At 41.3% G+C, this 20,620-nt stretch overlaps 1 protein-coding gene across 1 annotated transcript in view; it reads left to right on the top strand.

Annotated features, from left to right (window-relative positions):
* LOC137497480 (odorant receptor 67c-like) overlaps positions 1-16,532 on the top strand; it is a 96,039-nt gene extending 79,507 nt beyond the window's left edge. Inside the window, exons 3-5 of the mRNA XM_068225742.1 lie at positions 6,950-7,054; positions 11,375-11,530; positions 16,405-16,532. Coding sequence (XP_068081843.1) covers positions 6,950-7,054; positions 11,375-11,530; positions 16,405-16,458 — 315 coding nt within the window. The 3' untranslated portion in view covers positions 16,459-16,532. The remainder of the gene's footprint in view (positions 1-6,949; positions 7,055-11,374; positions 11,531-16,404) is intronic.
* The last annotated feature ends 4,088 nt before the right edge of the window (positions 16,533-20,620 follow it).

The following is a 20,620-nucleotide window of genomic DNA, read 5'->3' as shown; positions in this document are numbered from 1 at the left end:
CATGTGACGTCCTAAACCTATCGTCGGGCGTCAAAGTGGGTCGTAATACGCCTCCCTTAATATATCAGGCGAACAGCAATTTCCAACAAACTCTGATATTCAACACTAAATTCGGTCAGACAAATACCACACGACGGAACCAACGTCTCTATTATCAAAGGAATGCAAGTCGAAATACAGTAAATATCTACCTCTCGAAAAATACAGTAAGTGTCTACCTCATTATAATATGTGAATTCAAAAATAAATAGACGTGACGAACGATTCTCCACCTCGAACACAATCTCAGCCTATGCACTGAAGTGTTAGGGAAGCAAATAAAAATTCCCAACACACGTTTACCCTTTTAGTGGATGCCTTCAAAATAATAATCATCACCACCGCATTCGAAATTCTCAGATCGCCTATCATCAATTCCAACCATCTTATCAATGACTTCTCCAGTGAACAAATTCCATATAACCCAACCGTGTGTCCAAAGTGCTCGTTAATCCTTGAGGCCGCTCATTATCTTATCAAAAATCACTGGATGTTTACTACCCAGACTTTACATTTTACTAGAGTCGTTTTCACTTGGAATCGTTCTATAAATTTGCAAGGCTTCACACCATAGTCGTCTCAAATTCGGATTGATCACGGAAACAATACAGCCTGTCACTACACAGCCTGTTTCCTAAATACTTCCTCTACAAAAATACAGCTTCCTTCAACACACTTTCTCATCGCTTTATTCCAGCGGTATCCCTTCTCTCTCATCTCCACGTACATATAAATCCATCGCTCTCAATCCCTTTTCCTTCAAGACCCTTTTTCATACTTCGATCCCCTGGTGAAAACGACAACCATTATTAAACACATCTCTTACTTTACTATTATTACAACTTTCGAACCTCGAGAGTCCAAGAGCACACATCGACCTTTCGCAACACTGGTATACACGATGTCTCAAAATTTCCTTCCCATTAATAACTGTGACTCTAACAAATTTTTATTGACATTATCTAAATATGCTTACGATCCTTGTAAATATAACTGGTTAAATGCAATTTAACAGAGAAGAATTTCCTTATCCCGCGGTAGGCATTATTATTATTATTATTATTATTATTATTATTATTATTATTATTATTATTATTATCGACCAGCATTTCTGAATGCAACTGACACCTGAGATTAAGATATTCGCCACGACAAATTTACACTTATAACGTTCACAAACCGCACTTTGAATGATATCTCATCTCAACACAAAATTTTAAGCGTCGCATTTTACCGTTCTTGACATGAATTTTACACACTGAAATTTTCACACGCTGATCAAAATTTACAACGCCTCTCGCCTGATAATTACGAATATCGACCCGACAATCATCTGGAAACGTTGGTTAGGACAGACAGTAACTAACTAACTACAACATAATATAAATTAGACAGACCTGCACACTGGTGACATTCTCAGCATTCTGGTTACATCCTCACCAGCAAACCTCGTACTTAGCCACTCATTTTCACAGATAACATTTTCATCTTCAAAATATCACTCATCCAAACACTACCCTTCACACACACGATATTAAAATTACCATATAAATAATGCACTTTCTCTGTAACTTGCACCACGAACTTCCCTCGTCCTGCAGTCGACTACAACTCTCTGATGCTTTCTCAGAGTGGTTTCTCTCTCCGTTGTTTCAATAAGAACAGGTGTTCAACCGATAAAGGGAGCAGAACTCCTCTGTGTAGCTTCCCCCAGACCCTCTTCACTTACAAGAGTACATGAAATGATAAAATATAAAATCTGCTGTGTATATTATCCAGCCTACACCTTCTCAGTTCGTCTGCAAACGTTCAGAACTTCTCCAATCACTTTCTCTCCTTAACCAAATATATGGACCTTAGCCACGAACATGTATTTAGATATTTGTCGGTCAATCTGGCGCGAATTTCTAATGACGACGGGCACAAGCTCCCGCGGCTCCAAGTTCCAGATCGACACTGAAAAATCTACGGTGGGGGGGTTTCTTTTATAATTTCCGGAAGGACGCTATCCCCTCTATGAGGCTTGGTTGTGTAATTTGCCAATTTTGCTTCTAATAAACCGATTTTGATAAGACTTGTCCCAGGACTCCGGACAGACTTGCACTTATGTTCGATGTTAATTTTATAATTTTTCTACACTCACAACACGGGGAATAAATTGTTTCTGCCCGTGCGTTTCGCGCGTTTTCTTCCTTCCATGACCTTGGCACGTGTAACTGGCTCGCTGATCTCACGCTACCATGTACTTGGGCTTAACTGCCTTTAAAATTTTCCCTGGTGTCACTAACTTCACAGAGGGTGTATGAATAATTTTGCTTATTTATTTCATTATTTACTATATTGTCAAAATCCCTCGTTGTGCAGAATTCCACGACTTTAAAGAATTGTCGGGCACTCGAGTCCCACCGAGGTGTCCCGGCAATTCACGAGCTCGCCGTGAGGAAGAACCTTACCACGCGACATCGGGGCTCGTAGGAGCGCAAAAATGGCTGCCCTCAAACATACAGTAGTTTCTGAATACCAAATAAATATTTGAGAAAAATGAAAATTTTTCTCACCGTAGAATTATGGGTTCAATATAAACAACACGGAATAGCAGTAGCCTCATCTTTGCTCCATGATCCAACCCTCACAACTGCAGGGTAACTCTACCTATAATGAACGTATAAGCTCTTCAACAGGTAAAGAAGTATAATGCGTTTGAAAGATATACACACTGTCCAAAAATTAACTGTGAGGTGTCGAGAAAAGTTAGGAATGGCATTAAGAGTCAGAACAATCGCGTCTGGAGCATAAAGTCGACAAACTTGACCATATCCGTCCTTAATTGGTCCGTATTGACTCGTAATAACAATAATGTACAACGGTTGATTGTTTGGTCCGCCCTGTCAATATATTATTAATATTTAAATATTTTATACGTACATGTTTCGGGAGCCTTAACTCCCTTCGTCAGCGTATTTACATCAAAATCTACCTTACCCAAGTCTCAAGATACAACATCTTACCATATTACATTAAGCATTGTCCTGTATAACCTCAACTCTGGAACACTATATGTACACTTTGCGTTTTTGTACAATAATGCATGATGTAACCCAAAACTTAAGACATGGAACATATTTAAAAACACTCTTTCTGTTAGTGGCCGGCCGGCAAGCGGATAGATTTCCTACGCTTTGTCATTTCACTACTAGAGGAGCATTTGCAGAAATATAACGGGAGGTTTGTTCCGCTCTGATTCAAAAAGTCCGGTCCTGCAACAATCGAGCAAACGTCATCTGCCCTGACGGCACATGCATGGCTAAAATTTTTAATATGTATACAACGATGAACATATCAATGCAACCTATAAGGGTATTAACTTCAAAGGATGTCAAATTGGACGGTAAGATGGTAGCTTTATAGTGGCAGCAACAATACAAGCAGTGACAAGTAACATTTTATCAGTGGCTGACTCAGCTAATGGATCCATCCAGGGTGATGATACACGTTGTATGAGTGTAAAGGATAGGAGGAATGAGTGGACAATTCAAGAGTGTTTTTAAATATGTTCCATGTCTTACGTGTTGGGTTACAACAGGCATTATTATACAAAAACGCAAAGTGTACATATAGTGTTCTAGAGTTGAGGTTATACAGGACAATGCTTAATGTAATATGATAAGATGTATCTTGAGACTTGGGTAAGGTAGATTTTGATGTAAATACGCTGACGAAGGGAGTTAAGGCTCCCGAAACATGTACGTATAAATTATTCAAATATTAATAATATATTGACAGGGCGGACCAAACAATCACCCGTTATACATTATTGTCTGAAGCACAGACAATCCTAACGATTGGAAGGAAATGCCTTCGGCACCGTATTATTGCGGCAATTTTCTTCCGAACTGAAATTCTGGAAACTGTCTTGACCCCACTTTATGAGTGAGAGATTCAAGAGAGCTGGTTCCAACAAGGTGGGGAAGAAAGTGTTCAGCAATGTTCAGAGTCGTACGCAGACGTGTCTGCAGGTCGCAGAACGACAATTCCAATACCTCTTGTTGAGAAATTTTTTTTTGCTAGTTGCTTTACGTCGCGCCGACACAGACAGGTCTTATGGCGACGATGGGACAGGGAAGAGCTGGGAGTGGCAAGGAAGCGGCCGTGGCCTTAATTAAGGTACAGCCCCAGCATTTGGCTGGTGTGAAAATGGGAAACCACGGAAAACCATTTTCAGGGCTGCCGACAGTGGGGTTAGAACCTACTATCTCCCGAATACTGGATACTGGCCGCACTTTAGCGACTGCAGCTATCGAGCTCGGTGTTGAGAAAATTTCACTGCCGTGAGTAGCACTTCAAATTTAAAATGTCTTATTTCTACTGCTCGGTTACTTTTTGGACACCCTGTACGAAGTAAAGACAATGCAACATATTTTACCAGACGTGCCTAGAAGTCAATTTTACGACTAGAACCGGATGTGTAGGCAATGTCGTCTTGCTCCCTCTTCGCTAATGTAATGGGAGTAGCATAACTTCTAGGGGTTTCTAACTGGCGAAGCCCCTGTTGTTTGTGTAAATGTCAAAGCACAACTTTTATCCGGGATATTATTATACTTGATGCCCGCTCCGGTATGTTTGCGTTGCCTAAACTTCCGGGCTTTAGTTATGACGTTGTACAAAACACGTTTTGATCATTGAACAGTATGAGTGCGTCTTAACAAAACCCAAGGAGTCACTTATACCTTCCTTCCTTCCTTCCTTCCTTCCTTCCTTCCTTCCTTCCTTCCTTCATTCATTCATTCATTCATTCACCATTCTCTTTCACCATTTACTCCCCTCTTTCAGTGTAAGGAAATCTTAATCTTGGATTTAATCGCTGGTTAGATATGTTGACTCCAGAGGGCACTTTACACTCTTCTGTCACAGAACTCTCTCAGCAATATTTCATTTTCCACTGCCGTCTTCACTGTTTCGTTAATAGCTTCTCGTACGTCTAGAGATTCTTACCCAATAACGTCTCTAATTACGTTTTATTATACACCACAATGAAGATAGTGTTAGCTACAATTAACTAGAACTGATGTCATTATTCTTAGTCGAACTCAGTGCAACAGTTAATTAGTAGTATTGCTTCTGTTCTCAAGAGAGCGAGCTCGTTCCCGGCTAAGTCTATGGCATTGAGAGAGTCCAAATGCAACAACTTCGCGTTGTTTGCCTCTAGCGTATTAAAAAATTTACCATAGGAACCGACATCTTGGTGTCTCTTTAAGTCTAAAGCAATTGAAATGAAGTAATATAACTCACATATTATTATTATTATTATTATTATTATTATTATTATTATTATTATTATTATTATTATTATTATTATTATTTCTTAATCCATTTACCCTCCAGGGTTGGCTTTTCCCTCGGACTCAGCGAGGGATTCCACCTCTACCGCCTCAGGCAGTGTCCTGGAGAGTCAGACTTTGGGCCGGGGGATACAACTGCGAAGGAGGACCACTGGCTGGCCCAGGCATTCTGCTATTCTGAGCAGGTGCCTTGTAGGGGGATGGGAAAATCGGAAGAGATAGACGAGGAAGAGGGAACGAAGCGGTCGTGGCATTAAGTTAGGTACCATTCCGGCATTTGCCTGGAGGAGAAGTGGGAAACCACGGAAAAGCGTTTTAAGGATGGCCGATGAGGGAATCGAAACCCCTCTACTCAGTTAACCTCCGGAGGCTGAGTGGATCCCAATCCAGCTCTCATGCCACTTTTCAAATTTCGTGGCAGACCCGGGAATCGAACCCAGGCCTCCGGGGGGTGGCAGGTAATCACACTAACCACCACACTACAGAGGCGGACATTATTATTATTATTATTATTATTATTATTATTATTATTATTATTATTTCTATGGATTAAAGTGGTACAGCTTCTGTACTGACTCACTCGTAGCATGAAGTCAGTCAACACATTAATAATTTACAGATAATTATACAGGTAACATATATTTATGCATAGGCCTGTATACACGTAGTCTAGGGCCCAATCACTGAATTCCAGTCCCGAATAAATGTCTGAAGAGGAAATGAAGAACTCGTACCTTGGAACTTCCTCAAAGTACTATGAAAATGTGTAGGTGTAGATTGGATGTGACAAAAAATGTTCAGAACCTAGGAAATTACATCAGAACAAAAACTACCGAAGGCCGGTTCCAGATTGAAGTTTTTACATGCATTGTATTAGTATTGACAGTTCTGTGTAGTTTGATATAATTGTCACTGTGTTCTCTGCATATTGCGAGTATTTAGCCAGGTATTCTACATGAGAAAAGAAGTCAGCACAGATGTCTGCAGTCATTACTGATAGTGACATCCGTTTATAACGTCTTTGTCCCAGAGGAGTCCAGATACGTGGCTTAATGCGTTTTACCGGGCGAGTTGGCGGCTGTGAGCTTGCATCCGGGAGATACTGGGTTCGAGTCCCACTGTCGGCAGCCCTGATGATTTTTTCCGTGGTTTCGCATTTTCACACCTGGCAAATGCTGGGGCTGTACCTTAATTAAGGCCACGGCCGCTTCCTTCCCACTCCTAGGCCTTTCCTCTCCCATCGTCGCCATAAGACCAATCTGTGCCGGTGCGACGTAAAGCCACTAGCAAATAAAAATTAATGCTTTCTCCAATAATAGGCAATAATTCGGCTCACTGCGGAGACATTTCTCTGGTTGTGTTCGTTCATTACTCTGCTGAATCACATATTGCACGTAAGTTTGCTGTTGGGTTACAATACGATGTAAATGTGAGCTTCCTACGCGTAGTCATGGTAGATAATTTTCCGAGTTGATGCGATATGTATTAGCGAATTATTAGAGTTGTATCTGTTGACATGTGCAAGTCCTCAGAATTCCTACGGTAATTAACATTCTTCACTTGCGTTGCAGTTCCCGACGGGAGGCATCAGGCCGATTGGAATGTCAGCGTTCCTAGCGAGTGAAATGTTGCAACTGGGAATGTATTGCTACTTTGGTGACAAGATTATGACTGAGGTAAGGATCCATATTTTTGTCTTGTTTAAATATGATTTTCGATTAAATCTGAAGGTAGGCCAATATAATATATGGTGCATGATAAATACACTGACTGACAGAGCAAATGCAACACCAAGAAGGAGTGGTCAGAACTTTATGCCAATTGCAGGGTAGACTGACGTCACTGAGGTATGCTCATGATGTGAAATGCGCCGCTGTGCTGCGCACGTAGCGAACGATAAATGGGACACGGCGTTGGCGAATGGCCCACTTCGTACCGTGATTTCTCAGCCGACAGTCATTGTAAAACGTGTTGTCGTGTGCCACAGGACACGTGTATAGCTAAGAATGCCAGGCCACCGTCAACGGAGGCATTTCCAGCAGACAGACGACTTTACGAGGGGTGTGGTGATCGGGCTGAGAAGGGCAGGTTGGTCGCTTCGTCAAATCGCAGCCTATACCCATAGGAATGTGTCCACGGTGCAGCGCCTGTGGCGAAGATGGTTGGCGCAGGGACATGTGCACGTGCGAGGGGTCCAGGCGCAGCCCGAGTGACGTCAGCACGCGAGGATCGGCGCATCCGCCGCCAAGCGGTGGCAGCCCCGCACGCCAAGTCAACCGCCATTCTTCAGCATGTGCAAGACACCCTGGCTGTTCCAATATCGACCAGAACAATTTCCCGTCGATTGGTTGAAGGAGGCCTGCACTCCCGGCGTCCGCTCAGAAGACTACCATTGACTCCACAGCATAGACGTGCACGCCTGGCATGGTGCCGGGCTAGAGCGACTTGGATGAGGGAATGGCGGAACGTCGTGTTCTCCGATGAGTGACGCTTCTGTTCTGTCAGTGATAGTCACCGCAGACGAGTGTGGCGTCGGCGTGGAGAAAGGTCAAATCCGGCAGTAACTGTGGAGCGCCCTACCGCTAGACAACGCGGCATCATGGTTTGGGGCGCTATTGCGTATGATTCCACGTCACCTCTAGTGCGTATTCAAGGCACGTTAAATGCCCACCGCTACGTGCAGCATGTGCTGCGGCCGGTGGCACTCCCGTACCTTCAGGGGCTGCCCAATGCTCTGTTTTAGCAGGATAATGCCCGCCCACACACTGCTCGCATCTCCCAACAGGCTCTACGAGGTGTACAGATGCTTCCGTGGCCAGCGTACTCTCCGGATCTCTCACCAATCGAACACGTGTGGGATCTCATTGGACGCCGTTTGCAAACTCTGCCCCAGCCTCGTACGGACGACCAACTGTGGCAAATGGTTGACAGAGAATGGAGAACCATCCCTCAGGACACCATCCGCACTCTTATTGACTCTGTACCTCGACGTGTTTCTGCGTGCATCGCCGCTCGCGGTGGTCCTACATCCTACTTGAGTCGATGCCGTGCGCATTGTGTAACCTGCATATCGGTTTGAAATAAACATCAATTATTCGTCCGTGCCGTCTCTGTTTTTTCCCCAACTTTCATCCCTTTCGAACCACTCCCTCTTGGTGTTGCATTTGCTCTGTCAGTCAGTGTATAAAGTCTCTAAGACAAGTGGACAGTGCTATGCAAATTTGGAGTACCAATATAAAATGTTCAAATCATTAGAAATCTCTCACATAGAGTTCGTTTTGGCGTGAGTCTTTTGCCCGAGAAGGGTTCAAACGTTTGGAGATTTGGCTTACAGTTCCTTACCGAGAATATCGTAGAACACAGACACAAAGCCATTGGTCGACTGTACAGTTCTGTCACCGCCGTTAAAGGTTCTTTAATGATTATCACTCAAGTTTAAATTCCTAGTTCTCAAGCTTTTCACTCTTATTTATTGGGTGAAATTTGCTTCCTATCCCACTGTCGTTATTCTAAAGGAAGATACAATTTTGTTTACAATGCTATTTCTCAATACTTACAGCCTAAGCAGGGGCGGCCGTACCTTATGTGCTGAAGTGCTGCAGCACACTGCCTTTTGGAAAAATAAATTAGTTTAAAAATATTATCTACAATCAAATACAGTGCCTTGAAAAAGACGTCAGCCAAAGAATAGGCAATTATTCAACTCCCCTCACATCCAGTTAATTATTGGTGCGCTCCACGCCGGCTGCTGTTCGATCACAGCTCAGCAAGCTTTTAGCCAGAAACCAAGAACTCTGTCTTTTGCGCATGCGTGCCGAACCTCTCCGATACAAAGAGAATGTGTTCCGACAGGCTGTGAAAACAACAGCCAAGACATCACTTCACAGCGATTCTTCGTTCGACCACAGAGAGGCAGCACTAGCGCTAGTCACACTTGCATTATGACCGATATGAGAACGTGGCAGCTGGCACCCTCTTGACTCAGCGGTAGTACTTAAGAGGGGATCGCTCGAAGCAAACGGGAAAACAAAGTACTGTAGAGCTGTTCCTGCCAGGTCTTTTAATACCAAAGAGGATAGAATACTACCAACTTGCCTATTCCATAGCCACATTTGTAAATCGATGAAATATAAAAATTGTACTTTTTATGTTGTCAAAAAAGGACATGATGTTGTGATTTTCTTTAATTAAAATTGTCTATTTTATGAATGCTATTATAAAAACATAACATGTAATTTTGCATTACGACGTTGCTGGTTTTATTTCAATGTTGTTGGTAACATTGGGAAGTTCTGTTCTTGCGCGCTCACACCAAGTGTTTGAGTTCGTGAATATTTTGCCATTGTGGGTGTTATTGTGTGTTTAATTATATAGTTTTATCATTTTTATGAGGAATTTGTATATGTGTTGGTTTTTTTGCGTGTTTGTTCAGTGTGGAAAACTCAGTTGAGAGCCTCTTGAAAGCCGCATACCAGTATGTTTCTAAATATCTTTTTTGGAGTGGGGATGGGTTACAGCACACAACTGATTTTCTGCACCAGCCGCCACTGGGCCTAACTCTGACAAATGTGCGGTACTTCTTAAAACACACGTCAAGATTTTCGGTTACATGTGTCACATATGAACCTTGTCTCATTTCTTCCCCTTTCACCGAAAACTCAAAAAATATATCACCACCACTACCTGTGTTTTCGTCGTTATCGTCATCACCATAATCGTCAACAATACCATTACGAACAGCGTTATAAAGCCAAAGTCCTTCAGATCAATTTCCATCAACAGTTTGCTGACAAAAATCAGGTTCACTGTTAGTCTAAGAGTCACTTCAATCGGCTGAAGAAGTCGATAGGTTCGGATCTACAGTTCCACGAAGAAGAAGAAGAAGAAGGAGAAGAAGAAGAAGGAATTATCGCTTATGTCACAGGCCATTCCTAGTCGACTATTCAGATCTCCGCACGCTGGCTTATTCGTATAGGCAGTGTACACGTGCTCTTTTCCTTCTAGCCTCCAGAGTCTCCCATCTAAGTTATTCTATCATACTTGTCACACTACTTCCAGGACTGAAATCATTAAACACGAACTTCGCAGACTTTCGCTTCATTCATGCACCCTGTTTGGTGCAGGACATCACGAGTGATAGTTAGGCCAGCGTCTTCACCTGGGAGCTGCTGACACTTTTATCATTTGCATTTCATACCTACCCATCTCCATGGCTAAATGGTTAGTGTGCTGGCCTTTGGTTACAAGGGTCGCTGGTTCGTTTTCCAGCAGGGTCGGGAATTTTAACCATCATTGCTTAATTCTGCTGTGGCTAGGTGTATGCGTCGTTTTCATCAACATTTCATCACGATACGCAGGACGATAACGGGCGTCAAATCAAAAGACCTGCACATGGCGAACCAAACATGTCCTCGAACACTCCCAGTACTAAGAGTCATGCGCCATTTCATTATTTTTTCATATAATGAAGGGTCTCATTTAAAATCTCTTTTTGCGTGGATTCCTTTGTATTTTCGTGGGTCACTTTCCTTCACGATCCAAGAGAGTATTGAAACTCCTCTTGCCTATGTTTCTTCCTTATTCTTCTGAGGCTTAATTTTCGTGATATATTTTTATATTGTTATCAAGCGCCCACTTATGCAGAACGTTTAGTTTTGACTTGTAATAAGCTATTACCGTCAGCGTTTGGATTTTCTGTATATTATGTAATCTTTCACAAACAATCTGTATTCACTTCGAATTTAGTCCGACAGTTCGTTGATAAACGCCATAAACGCAAGTGTCCAAAAACACAACACTTTACTACTCCCGAAGTTCTGTTGATCATAAATGACACCGTTTGTTGCTCGTTATGCCAGTGGAAGCGCACAAACCTTCATTACCATTGCAATTTGTACATATATCTGTTTCAAATATTTGTATCTTTAATGTGCTAGTTGTATACGAGAAATATTGAAATAAATGTACTTCAAAATAACTTCTCCGATATGTTGTAGAGTGAAGCTGTGGGAACTTCGGCATACTCCAGTCCCTGGTATGAAGGAAGTCTGGAGCTGAAAAGATCTGTAAGGATTATCATGACACGTAGCCAGAGACCCTCAAAAGTCACCATGGGGAAGTTCATGCCGCTTTCTCTCGCAACGTTTGCATCGGTAAGTAAGGTTGGCGTTTAATGATTCCAATCCTTGAAGTTATGATGTCATGTGGCCTCCGGAGAGGTCTGGTGGACGTTGACACTCACGGGTGACCTGTGCATCAGGGTGTGTGATGGTGGTGGTTATGACGACGATGATGATTAAGAAGAGAGTGAAAATCCGTGTGGCCACATAGCCTATCCCCATTGAATAATACCAAGGGATCTACTCGAGGATTAATTTCATCATCCGACGAATGAAACACCATCAAAAGTATCACATAACCTCAGGTCTGGAAGTGAATCCAGGATTTTGACACACAAACTAGAAATTGTATACCGCCACTCCTTCTACCCCGATGGCCAATATTCCACCAATGGGAGTCGAACCAGCTAACCACGGTGTCAGACAATAAAAACTTGACGCCTTAACGATCATGGTCGTCCGGTACCTGCCGGATCAGGGGTTTTTAATTGTAAATGATTAATATCCATGGCCTGGGGACTGGGTGTTTGTGTCGTCCTTAACGTTCCTTTCCTCACATTCAACACTTTACAATTTCGCCATTTACAAAATACACGCAGGTTCCTCACATACTGTATGGTGCAAGTAGGGGCAAAACATCTTGCTAGGCCGACGCCCCGAACAAATAGCATTAAAAAAAAAACTATCATGGTCACCAGGCAAGTTATCCCAGAAGCAGCGTGACAAGTAGAACTTGGATGAGTGAAGTCCGAGGCTACAAGGAAGATGATGATATACCATGTAGTCACACTTATGTGACCCTCATAGGAACGATGATTTAATTTGAGAATGAAATATCGAAGAGTCCGCGCTTTCTCCAGTGGCAATCTCATTTCTCCTCTTTCATAGTGACAGGTCACGTTCGTACCCTAAATGACGAGTGGAGACAGTAGCGGCGATTAGGGGCCCCCCTCCCACATTGTGGAGAGAATGTTACATTTTTATTCCATTTTAGCCTGCTAAAATGAGGAATTATTAAAAGAAGCGTTCTTTACAAGCCCTTTTGTCTAATCAGCCAGTTGTCTCCTTTATTTTCTTTAATTATCAACAAAATTATTAGCGGAAATACGCACAAAATATCGTTCGTCCTGGCTAACCAATTTGTATATTTACAAAAAAAATGTCTGGATATAAAGTATTTTCTTGAGACATTTCAACAGTTGAAATAAGGCTCTGACTCTGCTGCAGGTAATACATTCCGAGTATCACTTCCCCGATTTAAACACTAATATTTACGATGTATTTTTCTGTGCTCTACCTTTTACCTTCCTTGAATAATTGACTTTTCTGGTCGACAGTTGAACTTTGAGTGCAGAAAATCTGGCCGATACTTGTGGATAGATAGCAATAGTGTATTTCCTCTGTAATGTTTCCGCATTTACCTAACTAAATTTGACATCACCCAGCCCTTACTGATTCTCTCTATGACAGACTTTAAGTAAATGAAGCAGAAAAACAAATATGTACCAATGGACGATGTAACATTCATAGTAGAATGAATAGTGGGTCATAAATAGTGTCCTTACTTAGCCAGAGGGAGTGTGTAACCCTCTAGGTGGTGATAGTAATATATTTACAATTTTAAGCTAGAACTAAGTCATTGTACCTCTCGTTCTACTGTAAATCTTACTGTTAATAAAATGGTAATATTTAAATCATATGTGAATTTGTACCTGATTATGTTGCAGTTAACACACTAAAATATTTTTATTTTTATTTTGTAAATTTTGGGTGAATTTCTGAGTGACTTATAGTTATGTAATACTAAACGTAAGGACGTATTTTAAGTAAGTTTCTTATGACTTTCTATGGGATTGATTTCAATAATCAAATAACACAACTCGTATATAATTATCAGTCATGTATTCTTCCTTGTTTTGATGTTGTTGTATTTTATTCTCTTCTCTCCTATCATGAACTTCCTTATTTTTATATAAATTCATGTAGGTAATATTTTATTTTCATATAATTCTTTGCCATTTCTTTGTTATTGTTACGTAATTTATGTTTTAATTTCGTTGGTGTACTACTATAAGAAAGCATTGCCACTGGGATATCCCACCAATTGAAATTTAAATAATAGTTCTATCTCGTTAAGAAGGTTAGTTAGTCATGATTGCTTAGAAACCATGCATGTCAATGTCAATATGTTAGAGGTGAGAATATGAAACGACTCTTCAGCGAAAACCCACTGAATAATCGCCTTATCTGGAAGTTCAAGTTTCATACGATGATTGCCTTTACGTGTTAGATGCTCATTAAAAAAAAACTTGAAATGGGGGTTAAAACCCGAAAACAAAAATATTAATTTATTGGAAACCGTTCGTTCTACAAAGCTGAAATTTCACATAATACGAAGTAGTTGCTCTATTATAGCCGGCCCCGCGGTGTAAGCGCAGCTTGCGTGCCTCTTACCAGGAGGTCCCGGGCTCGATTCCCGGCCAGATCAGGGATTTTTACGTGGATCTGAGGGCTGGTTCGAAGTCCGCTCAGCCTAGGTGATTAAAATGGAGGAGCTACCTGAAGGTGAGATGGTGGTCCTGGTCTAGAAAGCCAAGAATAACGGTCGAGAGGATTCGTCATGCTGACAACATACAACTCATTATCTGCAGGCCTTCGGGCTGAGCAGCGGTCGCTTGGTAGGCCATGCCCTTTCGGGGCTATGGTGCCATGGGGTTTGGTTTTTCGGTTTTAGCTGCTTTTTAATGCTCTATATGTTAAATACGGCATGATTTGAAAAATTCACCTTTCAGACAGTTAAATGTGGATTGAGGCCCGAACACAAAAATTCATCCCTCCGAAGTCGTTTGATGTACTATGTTGAAATTTCATGTGATAGTTTAGTTTCGTTTCGTTTCGTTTCGTTTCGTTTCGTTTCGTTTCGTTTCGTTTCGTTTCGTTTCGTTTCGTTTCGTTTCGTTTCGTTTCGTTTAGTTTAGTTTAGTTTAGTACCTTTGTTATATGGCGGGGCTCAGCCTATGAAGTCTGCTGTTATGCCAAACCATTTATTATGACACACTTTTACACAATTTAAATAAGAAAATAGTATACATATAATAATTAGTTAAACATATACTCCTAAATATCACAAAAATTAATTTATCATCCATAATATTTTTCCTTATTGACAACTAAGAACTAAATATTAGTCTTGTAACGTTAGTGAGATATTTTATGTCCTAGATACTGAATATGATAAGCATTAAGGGTTTGCTCTGAAAACAAAATTATTCACTTTCGACACCGTTTCACATACGAAGTTGAAATTTCACAGGATAGTCGGTTGTATGTCCCAGATGTTCATTAAGAAATATTCTGAAACGTCACACCCCAGGCGATTTAAATAGTAGTTAGTCTCGAAAATAGTAATATTTATTCCTCTAAAACTGTTTGCGGTACGAACTACTAAAGGTGTATTCTGCAGGATCCAACATCAGAACGATCTCCAAAATATATATCTTAAAAAGAGAACCCGTCCGCCTCCGTGGTGTACTGGTTTGTGTGCCTAGCTGCCACCACTGGAGACCCGGGTTCGATTTCCGGCTTTGCCACGAAATTTGAAACGTGGTACGAGGATTGGAACGGGGTTCACTCAGCCTCGGGAGGTCAACTGAGTAGAGGGGCGTTCGATTCCCACCTCAGCCATCCTCGAAGTGGTTTTCCGTTTTTTCACACTTCTCCTCCAGGAAAATTTCGGGATGGTACCTACCTAAAGGCCACGACCACTTCCTTCCCTCTTCCTTGCCTATTCCTCCCAATCTCCCCATCCAACCATAAGGCCCCTGTTCAGCATAGGAGATCAGGCCACCTTCTACCCGAGTTGTATCCCCGACCCAGAGTCTCACGGCCAGGACACTGTCGTTGAGGCGATAGAGGGGGAATCCCTCGCTGAGTCCGAGAGAAAAGCACACCCGGGATGATAAACGGATTAAAAAAGAAGGAAAGAAAGAAAGAAAGAAAGAAAGAAAGAAAGAAAGAAAGAAAGAAAGAAAGAGAACCTTCAGTATAAAGCCATAGCAAAGTACTAGCTTATAATATAAACTTAATATGTAATCATAGGAACTGAAACAAAATAGTCTACGTTATTTAACACAGAACGACATGTTTAATACAAACACGTTAATATATCTTCATGTTCCATGTATCTAAATGAAAAGCAGAAACGCCCATTAAAAACAAATACGAATATCATATACGGATGCGTTAACGAATTATAAACTTGTTAATAATATGTTGTCAAAGAGACATATACCAGTTCTGCGCTCTAGGCGTCGGCCTCTGACCGTGGGTCCCGTGGTTCAAATCCCAGTCACTCCATGTGAGATTTGTGCTGGACAAAGCGGAGGCGGGCGGGTACTCCAGTTATCCCTGTCATCTTTCATTCCAGCAACACTCTCCTCTATCATTTCATCTGTTAGTCATTGATCATTGTCTGAGAGGAGTGCGACAGGCTTCGGCAGCCGGCACAAATCCTATCCTCGCCGCAAGATGGGGGCTTCATTCATTCCATCCCTGACCTTGTCATTGACTGGAAAACAGGTTGTAGGTTTTCTTTTCTGTGCTGTAAATTAAGTTTCCTAACAACAAAAATGTAATTTAATCCCTTTCATTTAGACGTAAAGAAGTCCGTAATAGCCCTATTCTTATCAGCTTGAACGAATCACTTATCCTTTTTCTTTAAACCATTGCGAAATATTTGTAGGAAATTTTCAGGAGTGTTACATTAAAGTAATCGCACAATTCTATATTATGGTATTTTTGTGAGATGACAATTTTAAAGGTAAAGTGTTTTCAATTTTTTACAGTCCAGCTCTCACTGCTTGGAAGGTCATATGTACAAGAATGTCATGTTAGTTCTTTATTCACAGATCCTGAGAGGCTCTTACACATACTTCACTTTGCTCAATGAGTTTAACGACTGATGATGACGACCAGCTCCAGCATTTCCTCCTGTCTACGCGGGACTCGATGTAAAATATTTGAAATGAATAATAAAATGTGATGATTGATTGTCCATTTCCTGTACAGTACACGGAGTACGTCCTCAAATGTTTCCCATGATTATCCCTTTTCAGTGTCCGGCTCCATGGCTAAATGGTTAGCGTGCTGGCCTTTGGCTACAGGGGTCCCCTTGTTCGATTCCTGGCAGGGTCGGGAATTTTAACCTTAATTGGTTAATTTCGCTGGCACGGGGGCTGGGTGTAAGTGCCGTCTTCATCGTCGTGGCATCCTCATCACGACGCGCAGGTCGCCTACGGTAGTCAAATCAAAAGACCTGCATCTGGGAAGCCGAACTTGCCCTCGGACACTCCCGGCACTAAAAGCCATTTCATCCCTTTTAAGTCAGGTTACTTTTACTTTCTGTATCTATTAATAAATAAGAATGAATCAATTTAAAATATTCCAACTATATAAACACTGAACATCAAAGTACTACGGTTTAATTTAATTTCATTTCACACAATGTGCATAAGTAGAATACATTATCTTAAATCTTAAGCACTTTCACAGAATGTCGTCACAGGCATTTCTCTGCGCTTATATTTCATTACGTGAAACCGTATCTGTCGCATGGATTACCACAAAGTTTGCATCACCGCGCTCCTTATACCGGCCTTGACAATCGCCTGTGAAGCCCAGCATAAAGCTGCAATTGGAAAGTTTCACCGTAATGCCGCTGGAGCGCTGGCCTCCTAGTCACTGACGGAAAGATGTATACCGTAAATTGTCGCATTTCCAGTTTTATTTATATTGTTTTGCTGTCGTAAATGTTGGCAATGTGTTCGCAATGAGGTGCTTGTTGGCTTGATATTGAGAGCTGATAGTTATGCGCTAGTGAGTTTACTTTTTTATTGTGTTGTGTGGTTATTATATTTTTTAAATTGTGTTTACAAATCTTGGAATTTGTGACATTATTGTGCGCCTTTTTGTACTTCGAGCAGAAATTTTCTGCAAACAAGGACAAATGTAATGAGTGGCTTAAAGTGATTTCTCGCTGTAACTTCGACCTAAACAAGAATTTTAATTTATGCACTACTTCGTTTTCTTATGGTGTAGTGATTTGCTTTTCTTTAACTGTGTGCCTTTTTTTTATTTCGAACAAGAAAAAAAATAGCAAAGTGATACCACTATTTCACGAATTCTCTGTAGACTAGGCCAAAACTACGGAGTGGCTCAAAGAGTTAGCACTTTCATCTAAGTTTTCCGTTTCTATTTCGGGTATTTGTCTCCTTTCTTTCTTTCTTTCTTTCTTTCTTTCCTTCTTTCTTTCTTTCTTAATCTGTTTACCCCTCCAGGGTTGGCTTTTCCCTCGAACTCAGCGAGGGATCCCACCCCTACAACCCCTAGGGTAGTATCATGGAGCGTGAGACTTCGGGTCGGGGGATACAACTGGGAAGGATGACCAGTACCTCGCCCAGGCAGTCGCAACTGCTATGCTGTACAGGGGCCTTGTGTTGGGGATGGGAAGATTGGAAGGCATATACAAGGAAGAGAGAAGGAAGCGGCCGTGGCCTTAAGTTAGGTACCATCTCCGCATTTGACTGGAGGAGAAGTGGGAAACTATGGAAAACCACTTCGAGGATGGCTGAGGTGGGAATTTATCCCCCTCTACTCAGTTGACCTTTCAAGTCTGAGTGGACCCCGTTCCAGCCTTCGTGCCACTTTTGAAATTTCGTGGGAGGGCCAGGAATCGAACCTGGGCCTCCGGAGGTGGAAGTTAATCACGCTAATCGGGTATTTTTTACCCCTAAATTTTCTTTCATTCAGTAATACTTTAGGCGGAGACGTATTTGCTATATGACAGCAACACAACACATTTTTATCCAAGATAATCTGAACTTTAACATTTAAACACTGACAAGTAAGAACCATTACTGTTATGACGGTAAGGCCAACGTATGAAGTGTTGTTACCTGAGCAATGAACAGTTTACAATGTATTTACTCAAAATACTTTTCCCTCACTGAATTTTTATTTAAAATTCTTCTTCGTTTTTCCTATTTGTTTTACGTCGCACCGACACAGTTAGGTCTTATGGCGACGGTAGGATAGGAAAGGGCTAGGAGTGGGAAGGAATTGGCCGTGGCCTTAATTAATGTGCTGGCTGATGTGAAAATGGGAAATCACGGAAAACCATCTTCAGGGCTGCCGACAGTGGGGTTCGAACCCACTATCTTCCGGATGCAAGCTCACAGCTGCGCGGCCCTACCGCACGACCAACTCTCCCGGTATTTAAAATTCTAGTGCAAGGTATGACTGAAATGTAATCTGAAACTATATATATTGAAATTAAAATGTAAACATGTTTGAGTCAAAATATTTATATTATGCATACACTGAATATAGAAAAAGGTACGACTTTTATGTTTTGTCCAGCCCCCTTCCTGAGAGCAGCACTTGAAGAATTTTAAAGCTCTTATTGAACAATGACTCTTAATCTCGAGATTAACAAGTGAAGAAAAAAGTTCTGTGGTAAGTTCTGATATGTATGTAAATGGCATGATAATAAAAGCAATTACTATTAATCCTCGCAGTAAGTAACGTCAGTTAGACTACACCAAACCTCCGTAGTTTCATTTCACGACGTTATTTTGGCACATACCAATGAAGGTAGCCTTTAGGATTAATCATTTTAACAGTATTAGTCAGTGTAACATACTCTTTTGTTCCCTAAGTTAAGATGAATCGGCAATCAGAGTCAATATCAGAACGTCAGCTGGACTACTCTATCTCTCCGCAGTTTCATTTCACGACATTATTTTGGCAAATATCATCGAAAGTAACCTTTAGGATTAATCATTTTAACAGTATTAACCTATGTAACATCACCCATAACTCTAAATTACGATAAATCGTCAATCAAATTCAATACCTTTTCCATGGAGGAGTATGTATTTCTACCGCAAATAGTCAGGCCGCCAGTGCCATGTGTTGAGCTGTGTAACTACTCCGATTACAGTGCGTGGACCCGACTGTCGCTAGCTAGAGCGACGCAAGTCGGCCGTGTTTGCATACGCATAATTCGTCCGGTCAGTGGTAGATGTCTCCCGTGCAGATACGGTAGTGAAAACCATGAACCGCAAATCGCGTCGTGATGTGTCTCAAAGCATAATTGGTTTTTATCTACTGCATCAGTAGGATAAAAGTCACAACATATTTCCTCCCGTTTTCCTTGCATTTCTCGGAGTTGACTCTGGTATGCTTCTGTTGATGGCAGAAATAGCTCATACCTCAAATCCTCAGCGTAGAAGGATTCTCTGACGAGAACACAAGCCAGGCGTGAAGGTGTATACTTTGAAATATACAAGGCCTTTTTCTGGAATCTGGCTTTTAATTTTTATACTTACTTGAGGTTCTTCTTTTTTAGGTTGGTGCCAGATTAAAGTCAAACCATATGTCAATATAGGGGTGACTTTTAGTTTAAACATTTTAAACGCAGTATTTAATAGCAACTTCCGTAAATTTGGTATACTGTTCAAAGTTGATAAGGCAGCTATAACTACGGTTTCATATATATTCTAATTTATTATACTGTATTGAAAAATGGCATTTTAACACTTTATGATACGCGTGCATTTAAAGCAGATATTCGCAAACTGGGCAAATTCGCCCAGTAGTGGGCGATTTTAGCACGCCAGTGAACGACACTGACAGAATGTGAATTCCATGGGCGATTTGAAAAAATTGGTGGTGCAATAATTCAGTTTTTTATATATACAACATGACCGAGAAGTTTTTGCCTATAAAAACAAGGAAAAAAATTAAATACAAACAAGTAATTTAAGTATGTCAAATTAGGTTTCCTTTTTCATCTATTTACAACTACAGTAGTTCATTAAATTATTGTGTTTACATTTTGTGCACAGTGCATACAATAGATTCTGAAAAACTAAATGCTTGTGTATTGTCTGCGCCTGCGCGTGGCGATTGCAGCGCTCTGCTCCGGGCGAGAATTTGTAAGTTTACTTTACTGTTCTGTTAGTCTCCTGCCGGCATTCACAGAGCTTTGCTGTTTGTTATTAGTGCCGATTAGATCTACAACTAAAAAGTGGCGTGTAGTGTACACAAATAATTATGACATTT

The sequence above is a fragment of the Anabrus simplex genome, chromosome 1 (assembly GCF_040414725.1).
Source record: "Anabrus simplex isolate iqAnaSimp1 chromosome 1, ASM4041472v1, whole genome shotgun sequence".
Classification (NCBI taxonomy): Eukaryota; Metazoa; Arthropoda; class Insecta; order Orthoptera; family Tettigoniidae; genus Anabrus; species Anabrus simplex.
Note: the sequence above shows the minus strand (reverse complement) of the source record. Positions and strands in the feature narration are given on the sequence as shown.